The sequence below is a fragment of the Pinus tabuliformis genome, chromosome 6, assembly GCF_031772625.1.
Source record: "Pinus tabuliformis cultivar Carrire ecotype Pingquan chromosome 6, CPIR1, whole genome shotgun sequence".
Taxonomy (NCBI): domain Eukaryota; kingdom Viridiplantae; phylum Streptophyta; class Pinopsida; order Pinales; family Pinaceae; genus Pinus; species Pinus tabuliformis.
In genome coordinates this window covers 57,322,292-57,341,173 of record NC_142292.1, presented here as the reverse complement: position 1 = coordinate 57,341,173, position 18,882 = coordinate 57,322,292, and the positions used below count along the sequence as shown (strand labels likewise).

At 38.6% G+C, this 18,882-nt stretch overlaps 1 protein-coding gene across 1 annotated transcript in view; it reads right to left on the bottom strand.

The window, feature by feature from the left end:
* The window catches only part of LOC149257207 (uncharacterized), a 142,473-nt gene that overhangs the window by 43,293 nt on the left and 80,298 nt on the right, over positions 1 to 18,882 (bottom strand). The window contains exons 3-5 of the mRNA XM_089413718.1: positions 17,128 to 17,184; positions 16,888 to 16,979; positions 16,581 to 16,694 (exon numbers count right to left, since the gene is read on the bottom strand). Of these exons, the coding sequence (XP_089269844.1) occupies positions 16,581 to 16,694; positions 16,888 to 16,979; positions 17,128 to 17,184 (263 nt within the window). The remainder of the gene's footprint in view (positions 1 to 16,580; positions 16,695 to 16,887; positions 16,980 to 17,127; positions 17,185 to 18,882) is intronic.

Genomic DNA, 18,882 nt, shown 5'->3' with positions numbered 1-18,882 from the left:
GATTTTGAAGTTATGTCGTGCTGACGAAATTGGAAAACTATTTTTGGACCAGTGTTGCGGGGGAGCGCCCCCCCCCCTTCGAACCCGCTCCCGAAGCGCGCTCCGAGCGGGAGCAGCTCGGGAGCGGGTCGGGAGCGCGCTCCCAAAATCGCTCCCGGACGGGAGCGATTTTCGGGAGCGCGCTCCCGTAAAAAAATTTACGCTCCCTGGTCTGTTAGGGAGCGACTCAGGGAGCGATCGCTCCCGCGCTCCCGGAGCGTTTTTTAATGCCCGGGAGCGATCGGGGAGCGATCGCTCCCTGATCGCTCCCGGGCATTAAAAAACGCTCCGGGAGCGATTTCAGCCGGGCCGGGAGCGGTTCGGCGGAAAAAAAATCCGCCGGACCCGAAATTTCCAAAAAATTTAGAAAAAAATTTTTATTTTATAAGCCCAATGGGCCAAAAAAATTTCATTTCAACTTCATTGAGCAAGAGATTGAGAGCTGGAGCAAGAGCAAAGGAGCAAGGAGCAAGAGCTGAGGAGCAAGGAGCCAGAGCTGAGGAGCGAGGAGCAAGTGCCAAGGAGCGAGGAGCAAGCCTGCAGAGGTAAGTAACTTAATCATTTAGTTAGTTTAGCTGGTTAGGTAGTTAATTTGGTTAGTTTAATTTAGCTGTTTGAGTTTAAAGATCATGTATTTAAATTAAATGAATTAATCCCAATAAACTAAATTAATTTACAGATTCAAGACTCAAACCCTACAAACATCAAACACCATGGACCTGGGGATATTTATTGGCATTTTCCTCTTCCTGGTCCCTTTTATGGTTATTATGGTGGTGGAGAGTAGGAAACGGAGGGGGCCTGAAACTGAAGAGGTGGATGAAGAAGCCGGAGGAAGTCAAATGGGTGAAAACCCCAGTGAGGAGGAGGTGGAGGAGGGTGAACATGACCCTCAAAAAACTAAACAAGACCAAACTCCATTGTGGAAATATGTTCACAGGGCTGAAACAGGGAGAGGGGGTGGAACCACTAAATTTCATTGCCCCACTGCAACACTGATTACACAGGCTCATACACCCGTGCTAGAAGACACCTCTGCGGGAAAAGGCCATGGGATGGAGAGAAACAAATAGGAATCAAAACTTGTGCAGCGGTGTCAACAGCAGATAGAGCCAAATACATAAAGGAAGAGGAGGACGCCCAATACAGAACAAAAAGATCAAGGGGTTTCTTTGAACCAATCTCACCATCACAAAGAACTCCTTCAGCATCCTCCCAAGGCAGTGGATATGGACATGGAGGCACAGGGTCATCATCTTTAAGGCGTAGAACCATATCAGATTTCCTTGATGAGGGGTGTAGGAATGATGTGGATTCAAAAGTTTACAGGTTCCTCTATGCATGTGGGATACCATTCAATGTTCTACGCTCACCTTATTGGCACGAAATGGTTTCTGCCATAAATGATGCCCCTAAAGGATACAAGAGCCCTGGGTATGACAAGGCAAGAACTGTTGGCCTTGATCATGAAAAAGCAAAAATATCACATTCTTTGAATAAAATGACAAGTTCTTGGACTGACAATGGGGTGTCCATTGTATCTGATGGATGGACAAATGTAAAAGGCAAGCCATTGATAAGTGTTCTTGCTGTGTCTGTTAGTGGTCCCATCTTTCTAGCTGCACATGATTACTCAGACAAGTTCAAGACCGCTATCAACATTGCAGAAGCATTGCTTGAAACAATTGAGCGTATTGGCCCATACAATGTCATCCAAGTCATCACTAATAATGCTCCTAATTGTAAGGCAGCGGGAGCAATTATTGAGGATAAATACCCGAACATATTTTGGTCTGGATGTTTGGTTCACACATTGAACCTTCTGTTGCATGATATTGTCAAAAACAAAAATGAACAATACCAATGGATTGGTGATTTGTACAAGAAAGGAAAAAAAATGATAAAATTTATTACAAATCATAGCAATACCCATGGCCTTTTCCGCAGTCACTCGAGATTGGAGTTGCTGAAGATTGCGAGGACTAGATTTGGTAGCTATTACCTCACCTTCAGGCGCCTTTTGAAGGTAAGAGAGGCATTAGCTAGCATGGTATCAAGTCCACATTGGCAGGTGTTAAAGGAAAGGGCTACAAATGTAGCTGACATGGCAGGTTTTGAAACGGTGGAGGCGGCCGCTCTTGATGGGCAGTTTTGGACAACTGTGAGACAGGTATTGGATTTCACCAAGCCAATTTATAACATGATTCGGTTTGCAGATACAGACAAACCAGTGACTGGCGAGGTGTATGAGCAAATGGATACCATGTTGGGGGAAATAAAAGACATTGTTCATAATAAAGATCCCAACTTGTACAAACTGATTCATGATTGTGTGTGTGAATGGTGGAATAGGCTTAACCTTCCACTACATTGCTTGGCGTATATCCTTACGCCAAAATACTACTCAGAATCTTGGTTGGGCAAACCTGCAGCAGGGGGTGGTGTTAGGACCAAACCCCATTTAGATCAAGAGGTAACTAGAGGATATCTGGAAGCATTAGAAAAGTTGGTGCCTGACAGGGAGGAATGTGCAGCTGTGCGCCTTGAAATAGGCAGATACTTCAGTGGAAGTGGTTTGTATGGTAACTTCCATGCAATGGACGACAAAGATAAATTTGATTCCCTCACATGGTGGGAAACATATGGCGGCCACGGACTTTTGCCAAAATTGGCAAAAAAAGTTCTTTCACAGGTTGTAAATTCTTCTTCTGCAGAGAGGTGTTGGAGCACCTACAGTTATATACATAATGTGAAAAGAAACAGACTCAACGAAAACCGAGCAGAAAGCTTGGTTTATGTGCACTACAACTTGAGGTTGTTGAGCCATTACTGTGATCGGGCTAATGAAGATCCCACATATAAAATTTGGGACAATCACCCTGAGGACGACAATTTGGAGGATGGCATTGTACATATTGAAGAACTAGAAGAGGAGCTTGTACGGGATGAAAATGAAGCAGCTGCAGCAGCCATGCCACCTCCACCTCCACCATCCAGTAGCAGTTCTCGGGCCCCGAGTCTTGTTCCATTGCTGTCGCCACCTCCATCGACACCCTCGCGTGGAGGCTCTAGTTCTGGTCGTCAGTCTGTGCGGGAGACTCCTAGAAGACCACCACGACCTGCTTATACTCCTGGAGACTCTCGTGGCAAGGGCCACTTGTAGATTTACAGTTTACTTGTCTTTTTTAGTTTCTATTAGACTTTAGTTTTCATAACTGTTGAGTTTTGAGTCCTTGACTCTTGACTCTTTCATATCATTATGACATTATGATATTTTTTGTAAACATTATATCACTGTGACAATGAAAATTTGAAGTTTGAAGTTGGGCCTTGGCAATTATAACTCATTGGTAATGATTGTGAATTATGAATATGATGCTTTGTGAAAGACTAAAGTTGTTTCATTTCATCTCATTATTCATGTTTCATTTTATAAATTTTTAACATTTCATATCATGTTAACAGTTAGAAGTTAGGACTTCGAAATATCTTCGATATTACTTCTTGTAATGGTTAAACTTGGCTTACAAGTACAACTTGTTACTTTGGTGATCAATGATGATAAATGTTATTGAATTTTCAATTCTGAAAGCTTGAAGTTGAAACTTTAATATTGAATTTGATGAATCGTGATTTATAAGACTCAATATGTTGCAGTTGTAATATGTATTTTACTAACTTGTGGACATGGTTGATGACGATTATAATTTCTAGATGATTGATGTGATATGGTTCAATGATCAATTTATTTATTTTATGTTTTTTATGTCTATTTCATCATTCTACATGTTTTTGTTGACATATATGTATCAAAAATTAAAAAATATAAAAAATATATATATTTTTAAAAATTCGCTCCCAAACCGGGAGCTTCTGAAAATGGTCGCTCCCGCTCCCGCTCCCGCTCCCAAGTAACATTGTTTCATATCATGTTAACAGTTAGAAGTTAGGACTTAGAAATATCTTCGATATTACTTCTTGTAATGGTTAAACTTGGCTTACAAGTACAACTTGTTACTTTGGTGATCAATGATGATAAATGTTATTGAATTTTCAATTCTAAAAGCTTGAAGTTGAAACTTTAATATTGAATTTGATGAATCATGATTTATAAGACTCAATATGTTGCAGTTGTAATATGTATTTTACTAACTTGTGGACATGGTTGATGATGATTATAATTTCTAGATGATTGATGTGATATGGTTCAATGATCAATTTATGTTTTTTTAAGTTTTTTATGTCTCTTTCATCATTCTACATGTTTTTGTTGACATATATGTATCAAAAATTAAAAAATATAAACAATATATATATTTTTAAAAAATCGCTCCCCGATTCGCTCCCAAACCGGGAGCTTCTGAAAATGGTCGCTCCCGCTCCCGCTTCCACTCCCGCTCCCCGCTCCCGCTCCTGCTCCCGCTCCCAAGTAACATTGTTTTGGACAAATGGTCTCATACTGGAAAGAAGGAAACCAAAAAACCTAGCAAAGATTTTATTTTTACAGGAAATAAGGAAACCAAGACACCTAAAGGGTTATTTTCTGCTGGTATCTCCTTATTACAGATTCATGGATTAATTCAAAAGGGGAAGATCATTGTGTCTATAAATCCTAGTTGCAAGCATTATTTTATGAATGTTAGTTTGACAAAAAAATTGCAAGTTTCAGCAAAACACATTGAAAACACATAGATTGATAATGAGGATGTTCAAGTTTATAAAGATTTGAAGCATTCTATGAATAAGTATGTGTTGCATTGTGATTTTTATACTTCAGATATGGATAACATGAATATCATTGGATGGAATCTCTGGGTATTGCCAATATTAATGTGCAGAAGAAATTCATGAAGCTCTGGTATAAAAAGAAGAAAATTACATTGCAAAATATTTCCATTAAAACCCAAGCAGAAACTATGGAAGCAGAAGCACAAAGCTCTAATGACACTAACACATCAGATGATGAGCCCTTGATGGTCGACAACCAAACACAAACATCAAACCAGGAACTAGAAAAAGCACCAGACACCACTCAAGCACCAATAGTAGAGGAATTCAAGAAAGATATTCCCTCGGTTAAAGCTTCAACATATCACCACCCACATCACCCAACGAGACAACAACCAATAAGGTGGCAAAGAACGAGCAACAAGGACAAAAACCCCAGGATGACTGATAGAGTGGTGCGATGAATCACCCACAACACATCAACACAGAAGAGCCACCAAGTTCAACTTCCATCTCAAGCGAGCGAAGCACCAACTTGATTGAGGGTTCACCTTTCTCTTGGATGGATAGATGCAAGTGCATGGTACTAATGGACTACTCTTTTGAGTAGATCTTATTATTTGTGTTATTCTTATGTTTCGGGGACGAAACATGTTTAAGGAGGTGGAATGTAGTATACCTAGGGGGGATATTATGGGGTACAGAGGGAGCTACCCAAGGGAATAATGTAATAATGGGATGGGCCATAGTTAATAAATAAAGTGGTTAACCCGCATCATGTAATGGACCACAAGTAGTTAGCAATAATGTAATAAGCCCATTGTATTAGATATATGGTATTGAGACAACCATGGTAATGACCCATGGTATTGTATGTATGAATCATATATAGAAGCTAGAGACTCCCCATTGAGAGATGTCAAGGATTATTGTATTGGCAAGCATATGGCTTGTAGAGTGTTCTCCTTCCTTAAGGAGTGATTATATGGTGTTACCCTACCTTAAGGGTTTGATCAATAAACAGAATTTTATTTATTTATCTCTTGTTATCTCTGGGTATATTTGCTTTATCATATATTTTTGGGTCAGATCTATTACATTGTTGTTGGGTAGACGCTGGTAGATAAGAATAAGACTACTACATCATCTTGAAAGGCTGACTTGGTGGAGGAGGAACGTCTAGGGTCTTGGTCCATTTCAAGTTGAATTACTGAAGGAAGAGTTCTTGAATAGGTTTTCCCTATATAGAGGTTTATATAGAGGTTTTAGCCCTAGTTGTTCGCCTACATCTAGTGTCCCTGATCTTCATATTTTTCTTTTGATAATTGCTTGATGATTAAAGATAAAAGAAAAACATAAGAATATCACAAGTAATTATCAACATAAGAAAAAAAATTTGCTTTTCCGATTTTCTAACAAGAAGAAGAAGAATTTGCCTACCTTACGAGAAGGATGACAAGAGGAACAAGTAGGTACAAAGGCAAACTTTCGTTAGTATGTTTCAATTGTGGTGATATTGGCCATTTTGCAACTTATTTCCCTCATAAGAATGAAGCATTTACAAAAGGAAAGAAGGGTCAAAGAAACTTCAACAAGCAAGCTAAGAAGAAAGGGTTTAAGAAAAGCTTCTTCTCCAAGGAAGATAGTTCCTCAACTGAAGAAGAGAGTGACAATGATGAAGAAAACAAAGACAAAGTATTATTTATCACTAAGCGTAACAAGAAGGAAGCACCTGACGAAGAATAAATGACTGAAATTCAATTTTAAAATGAAGTTGTCAAAGTTTTAAAAGAACTCAAAGCAGAAAGGAAAATGTCAATTCTTCGGAAGCCAAATTGAAGGAAGTAGAAGAACACGACAAGAACCTCAACAAAAGGAATGACGAAAAAATCATCAGCCTTAGGGTACAGTTAGAAGAAGCCAAAAGAATTGAAAAATCACTCAGGAATGAGTTAAAAGAAAGCAACAAGACAACAGAAGAACAAGAAGCTGAAATAGTCTCTCTACAAAAAGAAGCAAAAAGGGGAAATGTTCTACAGAATTTTGCAATTAGCTCTAGAACCTTGGATGAGCTCATTAGCAATCAAAGGCTATATCATGATAAGACTAGGTTAGGATACAAGTGTACTTACCTAGCTATATATATAGGACCCTCATTCTCATGTGTACTCATCCTACATCGATTCTTTTATACAATATACAATTACAATTACTGTCCCACAATGGATGTCTTTGTCTACAAAGTATTTTAAATATTTCCGATGTGTATGCAACTCTTGGCCGTTATACAAAGGATGTGCTTCTTGCTGAAAATATGAATCACAGTCTGTTGAGGGCATGTCAAATGTGTGATCAAGGACATATGATGTTATTTAACTCAAAGAAATGTGAAATAAGAAGAGAAAAATCCGGCCAACTAGTGGCTACTGCAACTAGAACTCCAAATGAAATATACACTTTGGATGAGGTTGTTAAAGGATGTTTCTTGGCAAAAGAAGACGAGAGTTGGCTCTGGCATAGACAGATGGGACATATAAACTTTGATAACCTTGTTAGAATCAACAAAAGGAAGTTGTGAAAGAAATGCCACTGATTTCAAAACCAACCAGCACTATATGTGAACACTGCAGGCATGGAAAACAAAGAAAAGTTGAATTCAAGACGAAAGAACACTCCACATCAAAACCATTGGAATTGATACATATTGATCTATGTGGACCAATGAAGACTAAAGGACTGAATGGTGAATTGTATTTTATGTTAATGATTGATGATTATACTAGGATGACGGCAGTTAGCTTTTTGAAGAAAAAGTCTGAAGCATTCGAATGTTTCAAGATCTACAAGGAAATGGTTGAGAATGAAATTGATTTGAAGATTAAATGTTTAAGATCTAACAATGGTGGAGAATTCACTTCCAAAGCATTTCAGCATTTCTGTGAAGAACATGGAATAAAAGGCAATTCTCAATAGCCAGGACACCACAACAAAATGGAGTTTTCGAAAGGAAGAATAGAACTGTACAAGAAATGGCTAGAACAATGTTGAATGATTCAAATTTGGATGACAAATTTTGGGTTCAGGCAGTTGATACGGCAGTGTATATTTTGAATAGAGGTTTGCTTAGAAGCAGTTGTGATATGACTATGTTAACAGTGTTGGATACCGCCAACATACAGGAGGTCTCTCCGATGTGAAGTCCCAATTAGACCTCACACTGTTTGGAGTAGGAGCCCCATCCAGAGTATCGGCTCAGCCACCATAACTTAAGGTTCACCTTGGTTTCAACGGATAACATAAGAGATTGTACATATAACCTTTGAACAAGAAAGTAAGTTAACATTGCGAAACATCGATTGCAATGTGTAAAAGGAGGCCTTCATGAGAGGGGAGACATAAGTGAATCTTTGGAAGTAATAGTACTAACTTAAGAGAGACACCTGAGAGCAAGCAAAGATTCATTAGTCATCTAGCAAAATAGTTCACATAAACACCATGATCATTAAACCAAATACAACACATCTTCAACAAGATAAGTATTAAAGCAGTTCAATTTCTTTAGTACAAATGAACAAAACGCATACCACAAACATCTAAAGAATAGTCTTACGACATTCACGATACATGCATGAATATGCGTTGGCTCAATAAGCTTCAATTATTAGGTCAAAGATCCAAGTACGTCAATTACAATAGTGATCCACTAGCTCCAGTAGTGGAACATTGAGTCACCTCTTGCTTCTCTAAAGAATAGTTTTCTCTCCTATGCCAAGTAGAGAAGCCAAGACTAGCTCTCCAAAGCCTAAGCCTCCCAAAGCCCTTTGCTTGAGTTATGAGGTTGCTTTTATAACAAGAGGAATGACTTTTCGTATCCCCATGACTCTTGGACTACCCTCATGACTCTTAGACTTCTAGTGTGACCTTCAAACTTCTATACAACCATTGGACTTCTAAGTGACTTTTGGACTTCTATTTGACTCATTTGTCCTCATGTGACTTTTCCTATTCCACATATGACTCTTAGTCTTCCACACATTACATTTTGTCCTCTTCCTTTAGAATACATCATTACATTCCACATGATGATGTGTCAAGGCACATGGACACATATGACATAGTGTTGACATTTGTACAAGTTACAACTTGACAATGATGACATGGACTTCATGATGATGTGACAATGCCAAGTTGCTCTCTTTGCGGCTATGTCTTTGACTTCTTCATGATAGATCTAATCAGTACTTCATCTTCATGAAAGATCTACTTTGCTCTTTATCTTCATCCTCCAAAGGGTCTTGGATTAGCATCGGGACCTTATGTATGATCATGCAATGTCTTCATTCTATCATGGTCCAAAATCTGCTTCATGTCTTCATGATGGTTCTTCTTTGTGTTTCTTCTCTGTAGGTGTTTCTTTACTTCTTCTCCTTGAGATCTTCCTTGAGCCTCTCCTTGTTATGTTGAGAAGGTACTCTTGCCAATGAATCTCACTCATGACAAAGAAAAATCAGTCTTGAAAACATCTATTCTATCTTTACCCAACTCATGGAAGAAGTTGCTTGTGATAAACCTGTGAGTGTTGAAAGAGGAAGGTGTAGTTGAACTCAACAATGGCTTAGGACAACACCATTGTTCACTAAATTGCACTATGCTCAAAGGAGTAGGAGACAGTGAAAGCGGAGTTGAGCCAAACAGTGAGCAAGAGATGAACACATTGTTTCCCAAAAGTGTGCCATGTACTCAAGGAGAGAGAGAGAGAGGATGCTTGGGCACAGAGCATAGTCACAAGAGACAAGGAGGAACCATTGTTGCTTGAGAGAGGGTCAGTGAGAGTGCAAGGCACAGAGACAGTGGACAAGGATGCCTCACTGTTGCTTGAGAGTGTGCTATGCACTTTTGAAGAGACAGAGAGGGTTTGTTTTCCCGAAGTGCACTGTAAAAGGCCTTGTTTTCTCGAAGTGTGCTCTAAAAGGCTTTGTTTTCTAGAAGTGTACTTTGAGGGTCCTTGTTCTTCCAAAGTGTGGCTTGTTTTCCCGAAGTGTGTTGAAAGGGTCCTTGTTCTTCCAAAGTGTGCCTTGTTTTCCCAAAATGCACGCAAAGGGTCCTTGTTCTTTAGAAGTGTGCTTTTGAAGGGACAGATTTCTGTTGGGCACGGTTTTCTCTAACAATGGTTGATTGTTCAATAAAAATGCACTTCATGCCCAAGAGGGCTCACTCGAAGAGAAGAAGTCGCTTAAATAATTATATTATTTATCCTTAGAAAATAACCCAATAGTCCACAATAATTATTGTACTTTTCCCAAGTTAAACTTCGAAAAGAAGACAAATCACTAGAAGAGGCAAATAATGTCTTCCACATGCTAAGACACCGAGCAAATGTATAAGACCTTTTGATGCTACTCAAATGAACACATGACATCATATCAAGTGTTGATCATTAGGGCTACTAGTTGGCTAGCTATCCAAGCAGGAAAAAAAATTCTCATATGGCTTCCCCACTTTTTAGTAGATAACAAGCATATCCAAGGCATGTATGTTATGATGCCATGGACAAAGGTTCAAAACCTATTGTGAAATCAATGATTGATTCCAAGATTTCAACTTATGAGAGTATCATGGAGTATTAGGACAAGGCTATTAAATTTTTCTCAAAAAAGAGGATTGACCTTGATGAGATTCTTGCTTCAATTGCCAGAGGATTTTCTCAAAAAGAGGGAGTTGACCTTGTTAAGGGTTTTACTTCGATCACTAAAAGTTTTGGCGTGCATAGACAAGATACCCATTTTTACATTTTGTTGGAGACCTTGTGTGGATTGTGGTTTGCACCATGAGACCGATATTTCAAGTTGATCTTTGTAGCTCCAACAATTGCTTCTACATAGGCCCAAGTGTTGAGGCGTGCAAAAGTTTTCTAATAGACGACTCTTAATCTTGGCAATTGTTTTAGTGATTAAAGTAATTTACTTTTATAAGATAAAGTGAGTTAATCTAATGAAAAGCAAAGATTATTTGCATTAATGAATTAGATGAATTTCAACCATTGATCTCAAGTGATGTTGAAACATAATTTCAAACATCAAACATTTTGGATACTAGGGCCGTGGACTCTATCCATAACTCAAACTTATAAAAAGGAAGGCTATGCTAAGGAAGAAGACACACCAGACATTCGACAACACGACACAATAAGAGTGATATCTCAATGATTGGGTGGAAAAGAAGTTCCATTCAAATGTGCTAGGTTTAGGGAAGGTGTAAGATGTCGCAAGGGAGATCGAGATTAGCGAGCAAGAATTGGAGAGGGCTCAAACAACTAGATCAGTTCCATGTTCTTGTCATATGTGTTTCCCTCAATGGGTCATTTTCCCAGGAAGGGAGCCCTTGTAAGTTCTAAAGTTATTTGAATGAAGGACTAATTTGCATGTGATTGTGAGATTGATACAATTTAATTTGCTTTTGTTAATTGTTTTTTATGTTAAAATCCTAGCCAGGTTTTTCATTCAATAGATTTTATCTGCTAGGAAGAATTAACCAAGTGCCAAGTTTAGGAAATTAACATTTCAAGATGGATGAATCTTGCACATATTTTTATATTTTGTTTATTCTATTTGTCTTGGTTTTGTGTATAGATGAGATTATCTTTATAGTTCTTCTTAACAACATATGATGTGGCTTGAATCCAAATTCAATTGTTTGGTATGGCCAGCCAGTTCTAGTCCAAATATAAACAGTTAACAACTAGATAACTATTCATTGCATCACGGTAAATAAACTGACCTAGTGGAGAGCGATAAGAAGTTCAAAGAAAGGAAGGCAGAGAGAAAATACGACGGCGACAGAGAGGGTTTATGAAGGTATCTCTCATGCGATTTTCCAATCCAGCAACCAGGGAAACATCAGCAACCACAACTCTGGATCCGTCTGCCTACACGCAATCGTCTTTGTGGTTTCGGATAGACAGTGCCCGCGCGTTTTTTTCCATGAACCAGAGCACGAGATGACTGCATCTGCATGGTCATTGATTGGATTTGGGTTGATCCTTCCCTCTACGAAATGCAGTATTATCTTTAGATCCATCAAAGATATAACAGATCGAGTCATCCAGAGGACCGATTGGCCAACACCACGACCAGATCTGGATGACTGTACATGCCACCACTTTGTTCTACTCTGGATCACAGTCCCAAATCGCAGAGAAGGGTATACATGGGCAGCGCTGACAAGAGCCTAGAAATCCCAAATCCATTCGCCGACCCTATCAAATGAAACACAAACAACCTCATTCCAACTGAGCCGAGGGTTTGCAAATAAGGCCCTTCCATTGGAAAATTGCATATTTAGTCCTCCAAGGAATATCGAGCTTGATCTACCATTTACTTTCAAAGATATTGGCTCCTCAGTGGAGGTTTGGCACCTGCACTGGACAAATCTAGAGCGTGACCCAAGGAAAAGATTCCATGGCCCAAATCTGGTGATTCAAGTAATAGATCGGGTACCGTTTTGACCAAATTTATCAGATCCAGAACCTTCGCAGCAGATCGACCCCTCTCTCGGACAGATCCACTCACCACAGACCCGAATCTGATTCAAATCTTTATCAAGACATTGCAAGGAAGGATTGTCTACAAGCGGATCTGGATGGGGAGGCGGATCCAAAAATTAAAGTGCGAAATCGAAACACATCTGGGCATATCAGCACACATGCAAAGTTTGATTTATTCAGGACAAATTTTACAAGATAATTGCACACTACGTGATTATGGCATTGCCGCAGATTCGACCATCATCCTCAATCTGAGATTGCGAGGTGGATGCTCTGGAACCAACTCAAAGGGCACGGCCTCTTTTAAAAACACAGTCAAAGGGAAGGATGAAGCCCAAACCAAACCAGCACCACCTCCAAATCTACCTGGGCCCTATATCATGGAGCAAAGATCCCAGATACCAACCTTAACAGTCTCTTTGCCTAAGGCAAATGAGCTTTATTCATATTTCCATACTAAAGCAGTCATATGTACATTTAATGGATTTTGGCCCAAATCAGATGCACTACATCAATGGATATTTTCTACATGGACATCGAATTGTCAAATTCATTTATGCTCCAAAGGATTTTTTATCGTCAAATTCAGCATAGTTAAAGATAAGGAATATGCCCTCAATGAGGGACCATGGTTCTGGGTCAATGCAAGACTCTTCATGCTCCCTTGGTTCCCAGGTTTTGATGCCACCACTATGGTGGTATCTAAAATACCTATATAGGTCAGGATTCACAATCTTCCACTACACTTCTGGCATCATAAAGTATTAGAAGGAATAGGGAACTCCCTGGCTAAATTTCTCAAGATTGATGATGATAGACTTACAAGAGGCATATTTACTTTCGCCAGAATATGTGTCGAAGTAGACCTTAGCCAAGGATTACCGGATCGCATTATACTGATCCACAATAATATACAGTGGACTCAACCATTATATTATGAAAATACAGCTTTCCGATGTCATGGATGTCTACAAATAGGTCACCTTCACAATGCCTGCCCATAGGCTAAAAAAGACCCAAAAAGAAATAAGAAACAATACCAAAAGCCAAAAGGTTGGCAATGCACTTGAGCCTCTGGAAGAAGCAGCAGAAGAAGAAGAGACAACAGAAAATATTGCAGACAATAATGTACAAAACTTTCAGAACAGCTCACAAAAGGTCGAGATAGAACACAGCTCTGCATGCATTTCGAGGCCCAACAACCCTCCACAACAGCAGGAGTTGTACACATTAGGAAAGGAAGCAAGTGGCAGCAAACGAATTCATGGATCAGAGGGATTTGATTCTGATAAAGAATATCCAGCAAATTCAAAAGAGAATCAAATGTCCATTGTAATATCCACTCCCAACATTGGTGGTTGGCGAAAAGTGGAAAAGAAGAAAGGTAGAAAAGAATAGATAGGTTTATTTTTGGATTCTGAGAAATCAGGATCAGATAATATGCATATGTTTTTAGCATCTACAACATGTAATTTTGCTCATTATGAATAAAATTATGATTTTTCCTAGAGGAAAAAACATATGATGTGGCTTGAGAAGATTATGGCCCATATAGTCAAAAGAAAAGCACATGGATTCAAGGAGTCTTGCTTTGAGGGCTCTCTTGATCCGTAAACTACCATGTATATTCCATTGGACAGTTCGTCACAACAAATCTGATAAATTATACTTAAAAATCCAAAATCCACACTATGAGGGTTTATTTCTCTTTAGATTTTGGGATCTATAAATTATTGTTTCTTGCATATGCATGCAAATTATAATTATGCATAAAATAGAGAACAGCGAAATAAAAACTCACAAACAATGATTGACACAATATATGACCTAGAAAACCCTTTCAAGAGAAAACCTAATTGGAAGGTGAGGTATGTTCTCTTTCTCTAAATAGAAAAGGGCTACAAATACAAAGAAGCAAGGTTTGTGGCATGTGGGCTACTACAATGCACAAATCCTATCTGTGTGCTCCCTCCCTATCCCTCTTGGCCACTCTACTCATCTACAGAACAAATGCACTTGAAAATACTGGAACCCCTTTTGCTCCTAGTGGCCCAATTATAACACAGCTTGTTAGCCTACTAGTATTTAGGTTTGACTCCTTCAACTCTTAACCAAAGTTAGAATATGGACTCTTCTAGAGTCTTCTTCATCATGATCTGATGGCTAGCCCCTTCTTCTTTGAGTAATGGGGGCTAATGTGACACCTCAAATTATGGTGGTTGAAACGGGAAGGTCAACTTCTAAGTGGCATAACTTTTTCATACGGACTTCAATTCAGGTAATTCTTGTGTCCTTGGAAATGTCTTTGGGTGTAGAATAGGAGAAAAAGGTATTGCACTAAAACGTCAAATTTTTACCCCCAAAAAACGCAGTTTGATGCCTCAAAATGCTCCCGGAAGGTTTTAGATCCCAAATTTCCAAACTAGGTCGCACAGGCAAAAATGATCTGGTGAGTTGATTCCTCCATTTTTTTCCATTATAAAGCATCGAGATGGATGATAAACAATATAATAATGATCCAATCCAGATCATCTCAGGTAGAGGCTGCTTATGGACACAGTTATTTATGTGGCAATTCACATCTTCTACATGGATGCATGTTGAGGAGGATGGGTGATTGGAATAGGTGGTTGAGCTATCTTCTGGATGAGTGCCAAGCATGACGACGAAGGGAAATTCACCCTAGGAACATTAGGCCCACATGGCACATGGGTGGAAGTAAAGCACTTGGCTTCAAGGAGTATTGCTTCAAGGGCTCTCTAATAGAGGTTTTTTGTAGGCACAGTTACAAACATATGAAGGAGGAGGGTTTAATAGTTACATTGACGTTTAATGAATAGTTACATAGATGTTTGATGCACCCGTCTGTTGGGACAGCCAGGCTGAAATGTTATTTGTTTTAGCATGCTTGTATGAAGTTAAAAACAGATTTAGGGCTGTTGCAAATCTGCTCTTATAGATGTGATTTCAGATTTTTGTGTTGGTTAAGATCGTCCCCTAACAGCTGTGATATTTAATTCTCCAAGCATATTTTCATGTCTTTCTTAAGCTTACCTAGTGAAAAGGTTGGACAGAATTGATGTATTTGTTGTTGTAATAAATATTTCAGATTCAACCATAAGGTTGAAATTTCTATGAAGTAAATCCAGGGAACTTCAGGTAAATTAGGTGAAATTTCTGAATTTGTTCTAAAGACGGGATTTCCGAAATTTCCATAAATTGTTCCACCTTTGACTTTGATATCCCCAAATCAAGCTCGACAGCGGATATTGGTGTTATGGCAGTTAAGCTCAAAGTTGTCCTCCCTCAATGGTCTTAAAGTCATTCAAGATTCACCTTTAGTAGGCAGTTACATCCCACAGTGCTGGTTAGTATGTGGACTTTGTGGTCCCACATTTTATGGGTTTGGGACCAGTTAATCTAAACCCCACTATATATTTCAGATATCACCCCCATTTGCAATGATTATGAGTACTAAAGCTATTCACTAAGTTATTTGGGTATCAAGTATACCTGTCATATATTTGTATTCACAGGTTGTTCATGTGCTTTTGGTAAGGACACTACTTATGGAAATTTATCTCTAATTTCAACATTTTAATCATTACTGGACATCAATATAATTTCATTTCATTTATGAATATTTTTCTAATTGTGTGTGTGCAATTATCCATCTAACCTGCAATTAGTTCATAATGAATGATTCCCAAAATCACTAGTAAGCATTTGTTTCCACTTGCCTAAGTTGGTTGTCTCTGGGGCAGAAGTAATTGCAGAGAATGTGCACATACTTTGTGTTGACAAAATATTTATATGCATGAAGAGATGATAATCTAGTGCATAAATACATATTACATTCAAACTTGTGTCCAAGTATCTGGAGTCAAATAGATACTAAATATGCATGTAGCAAAAATCAATTTACACGATTCTCTCATAATAAGGTACCAAGACAGTTCCAGGAAAGTATAAAACTAGCTCAATTAATGAGTTATGCCAGAATTACTATTGTTAACAATCATCATACAAGCAGCTGGCTCCAGTAAACAACACAACTATTTCTATAGCAGCAGATTAGATTATCTGTTTTTGGGGGAAACCACAATGAAAGTATAAAAGAAGAGAAGAGATGCTGAGACCATCATCAAGTTCCTACTATGTTATTAACTTATTATGATCCATTCGATTCCAAATGCTGGTAAAATAGGAACATGTAAACATTAAACAGAAAGAGAATATTGCACCACAATGGTCACAAACTAATACTCACTGCTTCACATAGTTTACAAGCAATGCAACGTTCCTCCCCAGTTGGATAACGACGAAGAGCATGCTCACCACGAAAACGAGGACTCAGAGGACCTTTTTCAAAAGGATAGTTTATCTGACAAAGAAAATAATGTCCAAATATGGTATCTTGTCATGATAGAAGACTTAATCCATGTTCACACAAATTTCATGAAGCAATATTCATTCTCCTCTCAAATCAAGATAGTACAGTAATTGACTAACTGAGCTTGAACAAACCAAACTAAAAAAGAATAAATTAAAATGGAAAAAGAGGAACCGATACTAACTGTCACTTTCTTCTCAAAGAAATACTTGAGGCCTAGCATCATGCCTCGGATCATTTCAGTTAGGAAGAGAGTATTCATGCTTTTGTCAAGAACTGTGAACAGAGAAATGTGTCACAAGTAAACCATGACAAAAATTAGTCAATCAGTCATGCTTCCAGGCATGAAGAACTGAACATTTTAATACAAGATTCTGTGCATTCTATAATTTTCAAGGAATACGTTTGCAGAAACAGAATACACCTGTGCTCCAGTCTTTTGCCATGTCATTTGCAAGCTTATCTGTTTCTCTTGTATCACCTGTCAGTGTGCAAAAGGAAAAGGAACCCATTAGAGATCTCAGAAATAGCAAATCACCTAAGCAGTGTTGTGTAAAACAAGGAATCCAAGTAATAAAAAGCCATTCATATGCTAACACCAAGTATTAGAGATCCAAGTCAACAACGCTTATAGACACTAGGAGAATCTCGTAAATAAATTGGTTAAATTGTCCATTGCAAACAAGGCCATCATTCCCTGGTAAGGTTTATAGTGTGTTGGGCCGTCTACCAGGGTTCCATCCTGACAGTCTGGCCCACCTAAATGGAAAATTATTAAAAATGGGATGACAGAGAGCAAGTCCCAGGGGATGTTCCTGGCATCTTGGCCAATGAAAGTTTGTATAACGCAGTGCAGCTCTTTGGGCATATTGCTGGAAGCACTTTCAAAATAGAAGGTTAAGTATGCATGGAAATGAAATTTTAATTGCATCAATAGTAGAAACAGAAGGTACATTTACAGATATACTTCAGCAAAAATGACATGGGAAGCTTGAGCATTAAGAGGGGAGGAGGATTACAGGTCGAATGGAACCAAGATTAAATCTAGATTTAACTGGGTCAGATATGGTTAGAACTTAGGCATCCAACATTAAAGGAAAATAAATAATCAGGAATAATTGTGGTTCTTAAGCATTCTCAAGGACACCTGATGGAAGATGAGCAGGCAGATACAAGACCTTTCCAGCAGTACTTCCACGAAATCTTCATCTCCAAAGGTTGTCAAGATAATACGAGATTGACAAAGAAGCAATCATACAAGTGGTTCCCTCAGAAGTCTCTCAATTTGAGAGATGTCTTCTCCCAAACCTGGGAGCAAGAAGAGTTGTTAGAAGATATCTAAAATGTGGCGCGTAACAAATCACAAGGCATTACTGACCTCCCATTTGAAACTTATAAAAGATATGGCCATAATTGGGTGAGGTCTACTCCATTTGAGCCTCAACTGCATTGATGCTTCTATTAACCCAGGTTGATTAATCACCAAAGTTGTCCGCGAGTTTCAAACAGGGAGTTAGATGAGGATGAAGATATATTGCATTGCAGGACAAAAGATTTCCAAAACATCTCTGTTTTTGAAACATTTCCACAAACATCTGGGGAAAAGCCCCAGCTATTTCCTGGCATGTTAGTTGTTTCACACTTGTTTTTTCCATTTTTCGTTAGAAACCAAAATATATATTGGAACATTATTTCACGAGGAAAACCTCACCATATCCCCCCCCCCCAGTGGCTCAACTACAAGCCACAATAGCAGCTGACAACCCACCAGAACTCAGCGAGCCTAGAACTGGAGATCTCACAGCAATCTCTGCCTTGAAACAGTCCGTTTAACCCAATTAAGATAACCCAATGAGAATATATAATTAATTAATGAAAAATGGATGATGATCACAACAAACAGAATAATATTTATACCAGTGAAGAGGTAAGGTCATAATAAGCAGTCAGGACCCTTATTGATGGGTGTGATTAAATAAGGTATATAGCCCGTCCCCTTAAAATGATTTGTCTTCGGAGCAGAGAGTGAAGGATATTTATTTTCAAACGCCACTACTTTCCATGAAGCATCTTAAACTAGCAAATTCTTCCCTTTGATGGGTTATTGATATGTTTAGAATGCATGGATCTTGTACCTGCTGATTAAATACCTTTATAGGCTGCAACGTGACTTTTCTTT